Genomic DNA, 19216 nt, shown 5'->3' with positions numbered 1-19216 from the left:
AGTTTATTCTTTTCTTTCTTTCTTAAATAATCTCATTTAAAATGTTTTTTTTTTTTTAAGGCAACTTGCATTTCCAATCAGCTAGATGTTTTCCCAGATGCCTAAGTAGATAACATAATATGAAAAAAAAAAATCTATATTTTTGTCAGTAGACCTGACATTCTTTAATTTCCACAAAAGTCAACGTAGGAACAGAACTTTCCACTTTTGAACAGGGATCTCATCACTCAATATATTGAGGACACCAAGCATAGCATGTTCATTTGACAAAACACATAACACATGTTTTTAAAGATCTGGGTAATCTGGATCTAGATGAGTTATGGAAATAAAAATAAGGAAGGCAAATTCACACCAAGTGTTAAGAGCTGAAATACAATAGCTAGAAAGATTTTAACTTTTTCTTGAAAGTAATAATAGACAATTAAGTGGTATTTAATTGACTCCCTGCATAGTAAGGGCACTTCATGCCATTCAGGGCTGAATAGGAGGACAAATCTGTCCTAAGTGTAAGTTTTGAAAATGAACCAGAATGGCTGGCAAGCAGAAGCAGCCTTCTCTAAAAGTTAAATCACTGCACAAGAGAAGATATTCCCCAGGGTGAGTGTGACTATTCCTATTTAAAAGCAGTTGCTGTTTGAAGCAAGCAAGAGTATTGTAAAATTCAAGTGACTTCCTGAAAAAAGAGTTTAGTTTTTAAGTTAAAACTCACTTAAACTCTTATATACAGATTCATGCAAATCTATAAAGGTAAGCTATAATTGTGTTGATAGACTATTTTATTTAAGGACAGTTCTAAGTTTCAGGACCAAGATTCAACTAATAAAATAAAAAGTATGAAACTATGAGATCTTTATCTGAAAAAATTAATTTATAAATCATGTAGCTCTTAACTTTATTATAAAGTTAAATAAAGTTAGGTATAATAGAAATATGTAAATATGAGAGAATATTTGTCTGATCACTTTTATTTATCAATGTATTAAGTCAAAAGCATCAGCTGATGGAGCTGAAAGGTATACAGGTGGGGTAGATTTGAGGAGATAGAAAAATACATAAACATTTGTTCCATAAAGTTAGAGAAAAAACATTAAGAAATTTGTAATGGGAACTATCAAGTAGTGCTGACTTCTTCATACTGGATGACATTAATATGAAATGAAGTAAGACAGTGTGTTTTTGTTTTGTTTTGTTTCATATTTTGGTCCCATTCATATGTTCTGGCCATGTATATGGCCAGAGTAAATAATAGTTAGGTTTAATGAAAATTACATTTTTATAAGACAACCTTATGAAGGGAAAATAGAAAAAGAGAGTTGCATTTGGTTGCAAGAGAACTATATGAGAATGAAGAATCTCACTTGTGTAAGGAGGGAAATATGAAAAACTATGGAGAGGAACTGATACTTCTTGATTCAGTTAAAAGTTAATATTTAGCATAAACTGGATGGGATATTAGTAGGGAAAGTTAATGAACAGAATTCTGGAATTAATGTTCTTTATATTTGGCATAAATAATGAGAGATATATAAAATAGAATAGTAATGCATATATTTATTCCCTCAGTAACAAAGAAATAGTTTAAGAAAATTTATTCTCATTGGTGTATAAAAGGGAGGACTTAAAATTCATTATGAACAAAAATTAAAAGATTCAAGGGAAAAGTTTTGAATCAAAAGAAAGTGGAATATGGTTACCAATACAAAGAAAAGTGTTAATCCAAGACAAAATAATGGAAAAATCCTGTATGATAATTCCACTCTTAAGGGTGAAATAAGACATTATTTCTCAACAATATTCTCTAAATAACAATGCACACTTCTCAATACCTCTAATATCCTTACATCCCAGTCTAATAAAACATATTAGGATTTATTTCTTGAATTGATTTTAACTCCAAATAAGTTAATTTCTGAAGTTCTGAATCTCATTTCCTAATGGTGTAAATAATTTAAGAGTTTATGTAAGTATATTCATGCATTTCATCCAGTTAACATAAGAGGGAAATGTGGTTCAAAATGTGAATGAATTAACCATTTTGAATTTACCGTATCTGCAGATGGAGATCAACTTAAAACAGAAAAATCAAATACCACTGTGATAATGGAATTTGTTCTTCTGGGGTTTTCTGATATGCCCAAACTCCAGTGGATTCTTTTTGTGATGTTTTTACTGATATATTTGACTATCCTCATGTGCAATAGCATCATAATACTACTAACAAGAATTGACCCTGCTCTGCAGAACCCCATGTATTTTTTTCTTGGCAATTTTTCATTTCTGGAAATCTGTTATGTTACAGTCACTATCCCAAGAATGCTCATGGATCTTTGGACTCGGAAAGGAAATATTTCCTTGTTGGCCTGTGCTACACAAATGTGTTCTGTTCTCATGCTTGGAGGCACAGAGTGCCTCCTCCTCGCAGCGATGGCATATGACCGCTATGTGGCCATTTGTAACCCGCTGCGCTATTCTCTGGTAATGAACAACAAGGTCTGTGTTCAGCTGGTAGCTGCCTCCTGGACCAGCGGAATTCCCGCAGTAATTGGGCAAACATGCCAGATTTTCTTTTTGCCCTTTTGTGGGTCTAACACAATTAATCACTTCTTTTGCGACATCCCCCCAGTACTCAAGCTTGCTTGTGGAGACACATTTGTGAATGAGATAACAGTCTATGTAGTCACAGTAGTGTTTATCATGGTTCCATTTCTATTGATCGTTGTCTCCTACAGCAAAATTATCTCCAACATTCTGAAATTGTCATCAGCCAAAGGAAGGGCTAAAGCCTTCTCCACCTGCTCTTCTCACCTGATAGTTGTAGTCTTATTCTATGGAACAGCTACTATCACTTATTTACAACCCAAACCAAATCAATTTGAAAGAAAGGGGAAACTGATTTCTCTTTTCTATACCGTTTTAATTCCAATGTTGAACCCCATTATATATACTCTGAGGAACAAAGATATCATGGTGGCACTGAGAAAACTACTAGGTAAGTTATTAACATGAGGCAAAAACTTGAAATTACAGAAATGATTTGTTTCTAGGTTTGTCATGTAGCTACCAAAGGGGAGAAAATTTTTTTTAGCTTTGTTCCTTATTCTTAAATAATGATAATTGAAATTATGATAACAATCTCACATTTCGTCAAGGGGCCTTTGTTTCATAGGTAACTTTATTTCATAGAATTACAGGCTTCTGTGTTATCAGAGTACAAATTAACTCAATCGCAAAGATCTCATTTTGAGAATCAACGGTTAGCTATTGATTTAAGGGACTACCTGAGTAATGCAATGAAAGATAACTGTGTCATATAATCAGGGATTACATATTTTGAGATAAATTTTCTTTAACTATCTCATTCTCTTAGATGGATTTCATGCCTTTCTCTGACTCTGTGGTTGGATTTAACCAAAGAGAAAAAAGAGAAGTAGCAAAAATGGTGGAAATGAGGGATTTGGGGGTTTCTCTGCATTTCTACTTGCTTTTCTATCTCTTGTCTCTGCCCATGTCCTTTTAAAACTAAAAATCCTGAGGGTGTTTACTCTATTGCCCCTGATCTCACTATTCTCTGATCACTTCATTTCCTCCCATTTGTAGCTTTAGTCATATCTATTTAGCATTGGAAGCTTCTGAATTTTCCCATGTGCAGTGGTTTGAATATTAGCCTCTCAAAGTATATCTTTATCCAGAACCTGCAAATGTGACCTAATTTGGAAAAAAGGTCTTTGTAGCTATTAATAATTTTGAAATGAGATCACCATGGTTTAGGATGTGTACTAAATCCAATGGCAAGTATTTGTCACTTATAAGTGACAAAGAGACAGAAAAAAATTTAGAAAACAGACACAGAGAAATAGAGAAGAATGTCAAGTGAAGGGGAACACAGAAACTGAAATGATTCATCCACAAACTGAAGAAGGCCAAGAGTCACCAAAAGTGAAAAGAACCAAGGAATGATTCTTCCTTAGAGCCTGTGGAAGAAGTGAGATCCTGATGACATGGTGATTTTGGACACTGGCCACAAGAACTGGTAAATTGTTCTCTAATTAACATTCTTTTATTTGAATCATCTGGAATGAATTCGGTACCCCACCAGGCCCAAGCTGGTATACCATTCCACCCTCCCTTCAATTACTGTATCCATTTTGGGCAGTATTTGACATTTTTTTAAAGAAAAAATAAAATTACATATATTTTTTACATTATAAGCTGAATTAATGAAATTTTATCTTATTGAAATATTATTTCCCGAATAGTTATTACAGATATGTTTTTCAAAAATTTCTATAGAACTTTTTTTAATAATGCAAGACAAAATTGGAAGCAAAGGGAAGGCACTCTCAGAATATATGACAAACACTGAAATATATCTACACCATATAATAATGTATGACCACTCAAGAAAATGTTTTAGAACAGCTCCACTGATGAAATTCCTACTTTCCTAACATGTAAGAAAGAATATAAATGTAAATGTATTTGTAAAACATAACATTATTTTTGTAAAACCAAGAAGGATAGTACTTCATAATTTCATATAACATTTTCCATGTACATGTTAGTAGTAGGTGGTTTGTATAATATTTTAATGGCACCTGGGAAGATGTGGATTAGAAGAGAATATTGGCTTCCTTATAATGGCAGGATTTCACAAGATTTCTGTTTTATTTCATTGTGTTTTCATTTATAGTTTATATTTACTACATCAAGAATATAGTAGGTAGATCACAAGAAATGTTATTTTTATTTCAAAAATATAAAATTACATAGCAAAGAAAATGTTTTTGTTTCTCCCATTCTTATTGCTGCTAAATGTCTCAAAGTATATTTAGCATCAAGTAAGTAAATTTCTATATCAGCCAAATCATATTTGATTTTTGAAAGAAAAAATAGATTCATGAGATAAAAGGAGTCAGAAAATGTAACATTTAGGGCCATTTTTCTGAAAAATGACAAAAAGGCACATATCAAGAGAACCAGAGATAGACAAAGTTAAGGTAAGAAGAGTGGACATAGTTACAATTAAATGACTAACAGTGAGCATAGAATAATGAAACAATGCAGAAAATAAAAAAGGATAAAAATATGAACAAGGATCAAATTGATGAAGGGATTCTTAGTACTTAACAAATCAAATAAATAATGAGAAAAATAAAAATTTACACAAATATTGACATGTATAATTTTTCAGTCTTTAACAAATAAAAAAGATAAAAATGAAGGTACCTGATTATCAGAAATCATGTAAGTGGTATACTTATACACTGAGCATTTATTTTTTTTTCCAATACCCAAATATATGTAAACTTTTTGTTCTGTACTTGTTCATAACAGTAATTTAAACAAATTCCAAAAATAACAAAGTGAAAAAGATCTCAAAGATTTAAATACTTCCAAAAACTAAATAAAAATGTGAGAACTTAAAGCACTTAGTAAATAAGGCTCATTAAATGAAATAAATTAAAAAATTTGAATCTATTTATACCTCATGTTAATGAAATAGGTAAGTTAATTTTTATTGAGAACTTACTATCTCAATCCAATTAAGGAAATATGTACCTCTAAATATTGCCAAATTATTAATCAAATACCATTCATATGTATTATTAAACCTAAAGAAAAATAAAGATAGTTGCATTGTTTTCTCTAATTTATTTGAAAGGATTCACCAGAGTACACGGTATTTATTCACACAAAGATTTTATTTAAAGTAAAAAAAAAAACATGGTTTATGAGAAAAAGAAAACTTCAAGCAAGCGTTGGAGATCTGAGAGGTACTCAGCAACAGGAAATTCCTACCTAAGGCCCTGTTTTCTCCTTACACACAACTGTGTTCTGATGGACTCTGCAAAGAATCCGGACTTCTGGAGAGCTCAGAGAGTAAAAGAAATTGAAGAGGGATATAATGGAGATAAGGAATTTTATATGCTAATTACTTAAATTCCACTGGTGGATAGAAAATAAGCCAAAAGGATAAACAATTAATTTCACTCTTTTCACAGACTGAAACCAAACCACGGGAAATAAATTTCACTTTTGTTTGTTTGTTTTGTTTTGTTTTGTTTTCTGGCCCACAGCATTTTATTTTATTTTTTTATTTTTTTATTATTTTATATCATCTTATTGTTATGGGGGATACAGAATTGCAGGTTACATACGTTGCCCATGTACCGCCTTTCCCCCCAAGTTAAATTTCACTTTAATAAAGAAATTTCTTCGTTGGAGATTTTCTGGTGTTCTCAATCTCTGAATATTTCTTTTTGTGATATTTTCCTTGTCTGTGTGAGATTCCTGATGGGAAATGGCATCATTATTTTAATAGCCAGATTTGACCAGGCTCTCTGGACTCCCAGGTATTTCTTTTCTGCAGCATTTTTTCCTTCTTGGAAATCTGGTTTGTGCCTGCCCATCTTCTGAGAATGTGCATAAACTTCTGGACTCAGAAAACAAATATTTCTTCATTTGCTTGTGCTATGAAGAGAAAGCAAACGCGCTTTCTCCTGATGCTTGGAAACATAGAGTGCTTTCTCTGGACAGTGACGGCCTATAATCATTTTGTGAATCACAAGGTTCGTCTCCAGCTGATGGCTTACTCCTGGATCATTGGAGTTCCAGTTAAGATAGGACAGACATGGCAGGTTTCCTCCGTGCCCTTTGGTGAATCTAACCAAATCAATCACTTCTGTGACATCCGCTCATTACTCAAGCAGGCCTATGGAGATATTTTGTGTATGAGATTTTGGTTTTTACAAGTGTTGTCTTGTTTGTTATGATCCCTATTATGATGATACCAGGATCCTATAAGAAAAGCATCTCCACCGTCTTGACACTATCATCAGCCACAGGACAAATCAAAGCCTTCTTCACGTGCTCCTCTCATGTCATAGTTGTGGCTCTATACTATGGGTCCAGAATCATTATACATTTATGACCTAAATCTAAACATTCTTCCAGAAGACATACATTTTCCTCGCTTTTCTATATCATGGTCACCTCAATGTTTAACAACATGACATACACTCTGAGGAACAAAGATACCATAATGATCTTGAGAAAATTACTGCTTTAATATTTAATGCATTAACTACTTGTTTGAACTCAATATCAGTTTTCTTATTTAATTTTGACATTATCTAATGAGAAATTAACTGTTACCTTGCTTTCCTGACTTAATATAGATTGGTTATCCTTGCTCATTCTTGAACTTGTCATTTTATGCTGGACTTACTGAAGTCAGAGTTACAACCAGAGTGGTGGCATTTACAATAAAAAACTAAGTTTTCAGCACATCTTGTATTTGGTTGACTAGTCTCTGTCTGCACAAATCACCAGTGAGTTTGGATGCTTATTGCAAAATGTAGTATCTCTTATCTAGAAAACATCTTATCCGGAAAACATCTCCAAATATTTTCCCCCAAAAAACCATATTGTATATTCTTGTTGCTTTTTCCTTTTATTATTATTAGCATTTTAAAAAATAAAGATATCAGCTAGTAAGAGTACTGTGTATGATTAGCTTTTGAAGAATATTTGTTGAATGACTATAGGCTTAAATTTTTAGATGTACACATTTTATACTTTGAGGTTGCCTCTTATGATTTACAGATTAATCTACAGTTAATCTAAGGAAAGATTAACAGTGGAACCTTCACAGAAGTGTTTCTATACTCACTGTTCCAAATATTGCACAGCACATATAGGTGGCAATAAGAAAGAGATCTGTGTTACAATGTAGGCTGTAAATGTCACATTTAAGTGTCAAAATGTTGAAATATATCTTTCTGCAATTGAGACCAAGAAAAGGATGCTCTTTCTTACAGTTTTTACTCAAAATTTTCCTAAATTTATTATGCATTTTAAAAAAGAAAAAAGTATGAGAATTAGAATGAAATAAGTGAATATAATTATTGACAAAAAAGATAAACATATATACATTTATAAATTCAAGAATCTAAACATTATTAGAGTTAATAAATGAGTATAATTTTTGCTGGATACAGACTCAAATACAAAATAATAAATTTATTTTCATATAAAAGAAGGAAACAATATAATTTTAAAAGATTATATAAAATAGGATCAAAAATAGCAAATAGTTAAGAATATTTCTCATTAAAAGGTTTAGGAAGTCTATCCAGTAAATCATAAAATAATTTGAAAGAAATTTAAGCGAAAGTAAGTACATTGCTATAAAACATGCTCATGTATTGGAAACTCAATATTGAAAAGCTGTCAATTTTCCCCAATGTGAGCCACAAGTTAAATGAAATAGAATGCAAGTGTGTGTGTGTGTGTGTGCGCGCGCGCATTGTGTGTGCACACTGCTCTAATATTGTTGTGGAAAGGAAGACAGCCAATAGTAGCCAAGGTCTTCTGAAGAACAGTCAAGTGGGAGGAATCACTCTTCTGGACATGAAGGATTATTTTATTGCTTGAGACATTCAGACAGTGTGATGTGATTCAGCAATAGATTAAGGGACCAATGACAAATAATAAATAGCCTAACACACACCCAGCACATGGACACATTTGAATATGAAAAAGGTAACACTACAGAATATTACAGAAGAGATACTCTTTTAATAAATTTCACTAATTTAATTGAATATATATGTGTAGAACACAAAAGAGAGTGAAAATGTGACCCTTACATCACACCATTTGTAAAAACAATAATTTCAGGGAGTTTGTAAAGCTAAATATAAAATGCAACACATTAAATATTTTCATAGATAATGTATATTATCTTTATAATTAATATTTTCATAGATAATGTATATCATCTTTATAATTTTGGTAAGGGAAATATTTTAGTACAATTAGCTATCATGGAAACATTGATATAATAAGTTAAATTGCATTGATTAAGAAGTGATCTTTCTCCACAGAAGCCATTAAGAGTAAAATTTTGCAGTGTAAGGGGTTTAAATTCACCACACATAATGTGCTACCAATCAAAAACACAGAAAACTCAGAAGAAAGGTTGATAAGAGACTTGAAGGGGCATGTCGCAATTGGCCAGAAAATAAAGAACATAATTCATTAATGACAAGCTAAATGAAAATTAAAACCAAATGAGATCCATGACACATCCATCGGAAAAAGAAATGTGTGCACAGCATGGCAAGGAATGTTGATCTTCGCATGATTCACAGCAGCAAATACTTATCAAATTAGAATGGAAAAATGATTTTCATAATATCACAAGAGGGAAAATGAGAGAATGACCAAGATGAACAAACATAATCACATACAACATGCATAAAGCATATTTTTTAGCAAAGCAAGCTATAATCATACTGTATATTTCCATTTAGATAAACTTAAAAGACAGGTATGCCTGCTAATTATAGGTACATTCGTTCATAAATACATAATTATATAGATTTGTAATTATATTGTTTTTCATTTTTTTTATTTCAGAATATTGTAGGGGCACAAATGTTTAGGTTATATATATTGCCTTTGCCCTGCCCAAGTAAGAGGTACAAGGGTGCTCATCTCCCAGACAGTACCCACTGCACTCAGGTGTGAATATACCCAACCTCTTCTCCACCCTCCCTCCCACCCAACACCCGGTGAATGTTACTACCACATGTGCGCATATGTGTTGATCAGTTGCTACCAATCTGACGGTCAGTATCAGTGGTGCTTGTTTTTCCGTTCTTGTGGTCCTTCACTTAGTAGTCTGGGCTCAAGCCCTATCCAGGATAATACAAGAGGTGCTAGATCACCATTGTTTTTGCGGCTGAGTAGTACTCCATGGTATACATATACCACATTTTATTAATCCACTCATGTATTGATGGGCACTTGGGTTGTTTCCACATCTTTGAAATTGTGAATTTTTCTGCTATAAACATTCAAGTGCAAGTGTCTTTTTTATAAAATGTCTTTTTTTCCTTTGGATAGATGCCCAGTAATGAGATTGCTGGATCAAATGGTAGGTCTACTTTTAGTTCTTTGAGGAATCTCCATGCTATTTTCCATAGCAGTTGTACTAGTTTGCAGTCCCACCAAGAGTGCATAAGTGTTCCTTTCTCTCTGCATCCACACCAGCATCTGTTGTTTTGGGACTTTTTGTTAAAAGCCATCTTCAGTAGGGTTAAGTGATATAGAAACCCAGAGTATTTTTGTATTTACCTTCTGTCCTATGACCCTTCTACAATCATTTATTAATTCTAGCACTACTTTTTAGCATACTTGGGATTTCCTATGGAAATAATTTTGTCATGGTTGATGATGATGTATGTTGCTTCTTCATTTTCATTTTGTAAGCCTTTATTTGTTTTCCTTGCCTAACTGAACTGGTTTGGACCTCTATTACATTGCTGAGTATCAGTGGTGTTAGTGGATATCCTTGTTTCTTTATGATATTAGTGGGGGGAAATTCAATATTTTACTGTTAAAGTTAAGTATGATGCTAGTTGTAGACTTTTTAGAGGTATTGAACAGAACAGCAGATTTTAGGGAGGCTCCATAATCTCCACTTCCTGGCATTCACAGTTTGTATAATTTCCTTCCCTTGAGTATGGGAAGGAACTGTGAGTTGCTTCTAACCAGTGGAATATGGAAAGAATGATGTGTTGTATGCAATCATGTGTAAATATTTATGTTACATGAGATTATACCACATCTGGTTAGAGAATCATTTTTGCTGTCTTTGACATAGCAGGAGGTGTGGTTGGCAGCACATGTATCAAGAAATTATAAGTGGCCTCTAGGAACTGAGAGAAACTTTCAAACAACAGCACAAAGTAATATATTCTGGCAAAACCCTGAGTAATCTAAGAAGTAGATTCTTTCCCAGTCAAGCATTCAGATTAGACCCCAGTCCCAGCTGAAACTTTGAATGCAGCATTACAGAGCAGCTAAAATATGTCTATAATCCTAATTCACTGAAAGTGTGAAAACATAAAAGCATGCTATTATGTCACTAATGTTGTGGTAACTTATTCTGCAGCAGTAGATCAGTTATAGAGATTTTGGTACCTGGAGAAGTGCTGCTATAGTAAATACCTAATCAATATAACAATGTCTTTGTAAGCAGGTAGTGGGTGGAGGCTAAAAAAATTTTGAGGAGTGCCCAGAGAGTAGAGAAAAAGCCACAAAGAAACTATTCTCAGGCCTTGAAAACTGGAGATTTGCCTGCTGTATTTCATAATTGCAAGGGACCAGTGACTTTTTACATCTTCCATTTTAACTTGCTAACTGTTCTTCTTTTCTTGCTGATTATGATGAAAAAGGCCGTGATGTTGGGAAACAATGAAGCAAAGAACTGAGCACAGACTCTAGGAACTGAGGTCTAAGCAAGCCATCTATCATGCACAATGGATAGAGTAATCAACTTGGTGATTACAATCTGTATTTACTTTGGGATGTCCTTGCTGTTATCATGATACTACTCTTTAGTACAAAACGCTCCTTCTATTTTGTCAGAAAACATCTGCTGATACTAGTTTTACAGAAGTCTCCACTGGGATCACTCCTCAATACTACAAAAATAATTTAACAATTATCAGTACTGGTAATAAAAAGGAAAATTTTTGCACTTTCATGTGGTTTTTGAAATAATTTAAATGGCAATAGTTAATTTCTAAGTATTTGAACTATTTGGAAAGAATCTGCATGATAAAGTGCATCTTTTGTAGGCTTCCAAGTTTTATTAAAAACAATCCAAATATTATTGAGAATAAAAATTACCTCTTCAAATTAACACAATAGTATTATCGTTAAAATTACCAATGTGTTTTTAGAAAAAAAAATATTCACATTGGCAATTATCCTATTAATTATTCCCTAGGAGAGGAGTCTCTTGGAAATTAGCATGTTTGGAATCATTTAATAACTAGCTCCCTGATGACATAAAAATGCATGTACAATGCCTAGATTTTACTGGTGAAATTATTCATCTAGGCAATTGGAAACAGTTCCTTCTTTGGTAAGTAACTTCTTCGGTTATTAGACTGGCTGTTACGGTGTTAAAAAAAAAAATCAACTTCTGCAGTTTGAGAGTAAGAACCACTGATTTGTGTTCAAAGAGTTGAGAAAGCCCATTAATCACTCAGTATGTACTTACAGATAATCCTTCTTGAGTCGCTCTTTCTTATATAGCTTTTGCAAGGATGTGAAACATCTTTTGATTAAATAAGTTTTTTGTTACATCTAAGAGAATTGAAGCGTGACTACATAACTGATAATTTGAATTATTTTATTTTCTAACCTAAGATTATTTTGTTATATGTATAAGAATTTAGTGAATCATCATATTTTAATTAGGTATTTTTGTTAATTTCCTTTTAAAATAAGAATCAAGGACTCACTGTCTTTTTCTACCTCTAACCTTGTATCTCTTCTCTCTTGTTTAACATTTGACTAAATAGATATTTAGACTATCAGAAGAGATGATAAATGTGAATTTCCGAATAGTGCACACCCTGCTTTTTAAAGGAAATATGTGAGCAATTTCTTTCTTCCTTCAGCAAGTCCAGGAACCTCAGCCTGTCTCAGAATGTAGGACTACTTTTGACCATCTTCATGCCTGCTCTCATGGGCTTTGACTTCAAACACACCTGAATATGAATCACAACTGCTAAGTGCCAGCTGTATGACATTGGAATAGTACTCTAAACATCAAAGTTCTCACCCAAATTATAGAGTTAATAATATTATAAGAATCTTATTTATAGAGAGACAATGTGTGATGAGGCTTTGAAGTCATGATCTGTGGTTCCAATCCTGTTTTCATCATATCTTGATTCTCAAATTCTCAGTTTCTTAGTTCCCTTCATTTGTAAGAAAAAGATGATAATGATAGAAAGCCCATGGTAATTGTGTTAGTTGTTTTGGTGACAGTTAAATGAGCTATAGGTAAAGCGTTAAGAATATTGTTTTATACAAAATAAGCACCATTTAAGTAACACCTATTGTTAATAAAATTTTGACAGTAAACTCTAGCAAAAGCTAAGAATAAGAGTGATCAGTGTAGAATTTGGTACAAGTTTTTGCTGTTTACAAAACACTAATATATGTCAGTATCTCTAAATGGGAGGATAAATGAGAGAGAGAGGTAGACAGAGAGAGAGAGAGAGAGAGAAATAGAAAGATTTTCCTAATTTAATGAATACAGAAATCCACTATGAGATATTTGTTGTCATTGTTGCAGTATAGATTAAGATGCTTTACATTAAATTGTACAAGGTCACACAGCCCACATACAGCCAATATGGGACTTTAATGAAATTCTTACTACCTCAAAAACAATATCTTATACTTTCTAAATACCTTGATTATTTTCAAAACAGACAAAATAAGAATAATTAACCACTGTCCTGCTTTATTGCAGCATCCCATTTACCCATTTGAGGCATTAACATAAGACAGCACTTTGAGCCAGTGATTAACTCTTCTGATTATCAATAGCTTTCGTTATGCCTATGTCATAGGATGGTTTTATTAATTAAGTGAGATAAACAAATAAAGCCCTCAGTACTTTCATAACATTGTCATAACATTTATTACATAAATGAGGGAGTGACTCAGAAATATTTTTAATTTTCTTCCTGGACCTCTCAATATGAATCACATGTATTGGATGCTTTGTTTATTTGTTTTACATATTCCCAACTCTATCCTTCAAGGCCAAGATCAAATTCCTCGGACTTCAAAGTCAATTTAAATTTCCTTATTCTTTTGGAAATAATTTGAGAGCCCAGAAGTAGTGTTTTACTTCTTATCTTAAACTAGCATAAAAGTAAATGCAGCTGTATTTTGTTGCTCATAACATTTAATCAAGGAAGATGACATATAAAATAATTTTATTTAATTACAAGTTAACTTATAACTGAATATTTTGTTCACTGTACTCAGTCAGTCCACTGACGTTCATTGAGCATTTCCTAGGAGGCAAGGATTGATTGGGATAATTGCCAGAAGGACAGAAACAAATAGCTAACTAATTTTCTCAGCATGGTTTATATATGAATAGAATTGATGGAATTACCCCAAGCTCTTTCATGGCAAAAGTATACTCACAGCTGATATTTGCTGACATGTGTTTTCATTTCACTAAAGCACGTGTTTTATAATGAAAAAAATAGTTAGCATGTTTCATCATACCACTCTGTTCACTCTGTCAAGAGAAATAGCGTACTAGCATATTTATCAAACTGGGCAGAAAAAGCAAATTGTTCTAAAATTCTCATTTTCAAGAACACTCTGTGAGGTCAATTTATTTTAATAACATACATATTTTTCTGTTTTTATATGATCCTAAATCTGTTCACCAATTGAATACTTCCTTTAATACTCTGGGCCAGTTATTCTGTTCTATTTGGGGTATAAAGAGGTAAGGAAAATCAGATATGATTCCAGTACACAAGAAACCAATTGTTCAATAAAAGATGTAGTCATTAATCAAGTAAGTAGAATAAAACATGCAACCATAAAATTTGATGCTAAATTCTGAAATATAGCACTCAGAGTTTATATTTGAAAGAAGTTTGAGGTTCCTTTATTTGATTACTTGTTTTTTAAATACAATGTCATCACCTTATGGATTTGTCTAATCATTTTTCCTTTTTCCAGCAATATAACATTTCAGGATGTTGAAATTCTCATAAAAAGAAACAACACAGAAGATGGAATTTACAGAGGGAAATTACACCTTGGTGACTGAGTTTATTTTATTAGGGTTTCCTACTCGCCCCGAACTGCAGATTGTCCTATTCCTCGTGTTTCTGACATTGTATGGTATAATCCTGATTGGGAACATTGGGTTGATGCTGTTGATCAGGACTGATCCTCACCTTCAAACCCCCATGTACTTTTTCCTTAGCAACCTGTCCTTCGTAGACCTCTGTTACTCCTCAGTCATTGTTCCCAAAATGCTGGTCAATTTCCTCTCAGAGAACAAATCTATTTCCTATTATGGCTGTGCTCTACAGTTTTATTTTTTCTGTACCTTTGCAGATACAGAATCCTTTATCTTGGCTGCCATGGCCTATGATCGCTATGCCGCCATCTGTAACCCTTTACTGTATACAGTTGTGATGTCTCGGGGCATCTGCATACGGCTGATCGTCCTGTCATATATTGGTGGCAACATGAGTTCCCTGGTTCACACCTCCTTTGCCTTTATTCTGAAATACTGTGACAAAAATGTGATTAATCATTTTTTCTGTGACCTCCCTCCCCTGCTTAAACTCTCCTGCACAGACACGTCTATTAACGAGTGGCTCCTCTCCACCTATGGCAGCTCCGTGGAAATTATCTGCTTCATTATCATCATCATCTCCTACTTTTTCATTCTCCTCTCAGTCTTAAAGATCCGCTCCACCAGCGGCAGGAAGAAAACGTTCTCTACCTGCGCCTCTCACCTGACCTCCGTGGCCATCTATCAGGGGACGCTTCTCTTTGTTTACTCGCGGCCCAGCTACCTGTATTCTCCCAACACTGACAAAGTTATCTCCGTTTTCTACACGATTTTCATTCCAGTGCTGAATCCATTGATTTATAGTCTGAGAAATAAAGATGTGAAAGACGCAGCTAAGAAAGCTCTAAGATCAAAGGTAGGTTCCTCGTGACCTAACATTGCAAGATTCATCTAATTTCACAATGATAAGCTCTAACTGCAAACTTGGAACAACTTTACGAGTACACACACAACCTCTTACAGTAGAGGTTTTATCAAACACCTCTTTTTGATACCACCAAATTAATTTTATAATCCCAGAACATCAGTGAACATTAAAAAGTTTCAAAAATGCTGATACATACTAATCATACCAATAGTCCATGATTACTGACTTGGGATTTATGCTATAATAGATTGTGTCATGCCATTCTAAGGGATATAGTAAAAACCTCAGAAAAGTGTGCATGTGCATGTGTGTGTGTGTGTGTGTGTGTGTGTTTGATAGCTCATTTACAAGTGTAGATTACTGGATACTGGATAAGAGGAGAAGCCAGATTGCTTTGGTTTATATGCTAGGTCTATACCTGGCTAGTAAGCAGCATATTGAACAACTTACTTAATTTTTCTGTGCCTCAGTTACCTTACCTGTAAAATGAGGACAATATGGTACCTAAATCATTGATTACTGCATGATTAACAGAGTTAATACACTTAAGTGCTGAGAATAGAGCCTGCACATTTTAAGCACTTAGATGTTTGTTTTGTGTTTACGTAATATCATGTTAAGAGCTAAGGATGTTGGCAAAGCAATAACACAAAACGAAATAGTTTTTTTTAAGTAAGGTGAAACATATTGGTAACTAACTATGTCTGATATACCCCAAGATAATTTGGGAAGTTTTTCTAAGTAGCAGCTTGAGCAATGTCAGTTAATCACAATGCAAAAGATTTGTTTTCTCTCTATCTCTTATTTTTTATTGCACCAAAATATTACTGAAAATGTGGAATATTCTTCTCTGGCATCCCAGAAACAGAATAAACTATCTAATTCATTTAATGGTTTACTCTGGATTCTCACTGGGAGACAAACACAATGCTTTGGTGGAGCACTACTCAGTGAACATGCATTTGAAAACTGAAACTGGAGGAAATGGAGGATGTTCATTATTGCAAAATGTATTTCGGTAACCAATATTTTTGCTGTAAATAGTTATTATTCTACAAAAATAAATATTTACCAGCTGTGACTTGGAAATGTCAAAGTTTAAAAGTATAGAGGTACTTATCACTTTACTGCACTTTTCATTATTGAATTTTGTAGATGCTGTATTTTTTTTACGAATTGAGGGTTTATGGCAACCTTGCATCAAACAAGTCTATCAGTGCCATTTTTCCAATAGGATGTGCTCACTTCATGTATTTTGTAACATTTGGTAATTGTCACACTGTTTCAAACATTTTCTTTATTATTATATCTGTTATGGTGATCTGTGATCAGTGAAATTTGATGTTACTATTGTAATTGTTTTGGAGCACAAAGTACCATGCCCACATAAGACAGTGAGCTTAATTGATAATGTGATGTGTGTTTTGACTGATCCACCCACTGGCCATTCCCCATCTCTGTCCCTTTGCTTCAGCCTTCTTATTTCTTGAGACACAAAAATAATGATATTAGGCCAATTGATAACCCTAAAATGTCCCTTAAGTGTTTAATTGAAAGGAAGAGTTGCACATCTCTTGTTTAAAACAAAAGTTAGAATTGATTAAGCTTAGTAAGAAGTCATATCCAAAATAAGATAGGAGAGAAACCAAGCCCCTTATGCCAAGCAGTAACCAAGTTGAGAATGCAAAGAAAAAGTTATTGAAGGAAATGTAAAATGGTATTTCAGTAAGCACATGAATGATAAGAAAGTGAAACAACCTTATTGATATGGAAAAGTTCTAGTGGTCTAGATAGAAGATCAGATAAGCCACACATTCCCTTAAGGCAAAGCCTAATCCCAAGCAAGGCCTAACTCTCTTCAATTCTGTGAAGGCTTAGAGAGGTGAGGAAACTGGAGAAGAGAAGTTTGAAACTAGCAGAGGTGGGTTCAAGAAGATTAAGGGAAGAAGTTGTGCCTATAACATAAAAACACAAGGTGAAGCAGAAAGTGCTGATGTAGAAGTTACAGCAAGTTGTCCAGAAGATCTAGCTATGATGACTGATGGTGGCTACACTAAACAACAGATTTTCAGTATAGATGAAACAATCTTAAATTGCAAGGAGATGCCATCTAGGGCTTTCATACTTAGAGAGGAGAAGTTAATGTTTGGCTTAAAACCTTCAAAAGATAAGCTAATGCTCTTGTTAGAGGCAGCTGGTGACTTTAAGTTGAAGCCAACATTCATTTATCATTCTGAAAATCCTAGGGCCGCTATGAATTATACTAAATCTACTCTGCCTGTGCTCTGTAAATTTCTCAACAAAACCTGGATGTTCTCAACAGGCAGCTGGTGACTTGAAGTTGAAGGCAACATTCTGAAAATCCTAGGGGAGCTATAAATTTCTCAACAAAGGCTGGACATTTGTTTACAGCATGGTTTAGTGAATATTTTAAGCCCACTGTTGAGACCTAATGCTCAGAAAAATGTCCTTTCAGAACATAACTGCTTTTGACAATGCACCAGGTAACCCAGGAAGTCTGGTGTTGATGTTTAAGAGTAATGTTGTTTTCATGCTTGCTAACACAGCATCTATTCTGCAGCCCATGGATCAAGTAGTAATTTTGAATTTCCAGGGTTACTATTTAAGAAATACCTTTGGTAGGGCTATAGCTGCTATAGATAGTGATTCCTCTGATGGATTGTAGCAAAGGAAATCGAAAACTTTCTGCAAAGCATTTACCATTCTAGATAACAGTAAGTACATTCATGTTTCATGGGAGGGTGTTGAAATATCAATATTAACAGGAGTTTGGAAAAAGTTGATTCCAACCTTCATGAATAACTCAGGTTCTCATGACTGTAGTGGAGGAAGTAACTGCATATGTAGTGGAAATAGCAAGAGAACTAGAATTTGAATTGAAGCCGGAAGATGTGACTGAGTTGTTGCAAACATATGATAAAACTTTAACAGGTAACTTGCTTCTTATGGATGAGCCAAGAAATTGGTTTCTTGAGATGCAATCTACTACTGGTGAAGATGCTATCAAACTGTTGAAATGACAACAAAAGATTTAGAATATGACATAAACTTAGTTGATAAAGCAGTAGCAGGGTTTGGGAGGATTAGCTATAAATTTGAAAGTTCTACTGTGGGCAAAATGCTATAAAAGAACATCACGTGTTACAAAGAAATCTCGTGTGAAAGGAAGAATTGATAAATGTGGCAAATTTCATAGTTGTCTCATTTTAAGAAATTGCCACAGTGGCTCCAGCCTTAGGCAACCACCACTCTGATCACTGAGCAGCCATTGACACTGAGACAAGATCCTTTACCAGCAAAAAGATTGTGACTCACTGAAGATTCAGAGGATCCTTAGCAATTTTTAGCAATAGACTATCTTTAACTTAAGGTAATTACATTGTTTATTGGACATAATACTATTACACTCTTAATAGGCTACAGCGTAATTACAACTTTTATATGCACTGGGAAAGAAAAAGTTCTGTGACTTGCTCTGTGGCAATATTAGCTTCACTGCAGTCATCTAGCACCAACTCTGCAATATCTGCAAGGTATTTGTGGATTCAAACACTTTGTTGGAAAAACCTGCAAGATACAGCCAAAGGTACTTTTCTGTCAGTTTTGAATTC

At 33.8% G+C, this 19216-nt stretch overlaps 2 protein-coding genes across 2 annotated transcripts; both read left to right on the top strand.

Annotated features, from left to right (window-relative positions):
• Positions 1-734: 734 nt before the first annotated feature.
• LOC138384462 (olfactory receptor 10AG1-like) lies at positions 735-3009 on the top strand. Its single transcript, XM_069469968.1, has 2 exons — positions 735-750; positions 2060-3009. The coding sequence occupies exons 1-2, from the start codon at positions 735-737 to the stop codon at positions 3007-3009; spliced, it is 966 nt and encodes a 321-aa protein (XP_069326069.1).
• Positions 3010-14642: 11633 nt separating this feature from the next.
• On the top strand, positions 14643-15587 carry LOC138384461 (olfactory receptor 5I1). The gene has a single exon (XM_069469967.1). The coding sequence runs from the start codon at positions 14643-14645 to the stop codon at positions 15585-15587; it is 945 nt and encodes a 314-aa protein (XP_069326068.1).
• The last annotated feature ends 3629 nt before the right edge of the window (positions 15588-19216 follow it).

The sequence above is a fragment of the Eulemur rufifrons genome, chromosome 6 (genome assembly GCF_041146395.1).
Source record: "Eulemur rufifrons isolate Redbay chromosome 6, OSU_ERuf_1, whole genome shotgun sequence".
NCBI classification, from domain to species: Eukaryota; Metazoa; Chordata; class Mammalia; order Primates; family Lemuridae; genus Eulemur; species Eulemur rufifrons.
Note: the sequence above shows the minus strand (reverse complement) of the source record. Positions and strands in the feature narration are given on the sequence as shown.

Bases quoted from the DNA above. Each gene is read 5' to 3' on its own strand.
- LOC138384461 (XM_069469967.1), top strand. From the start codon at position 14,643: ATGGAATTTACAGAGGGAAATTACACCTTGGTGACTGAGTTTATTTTA.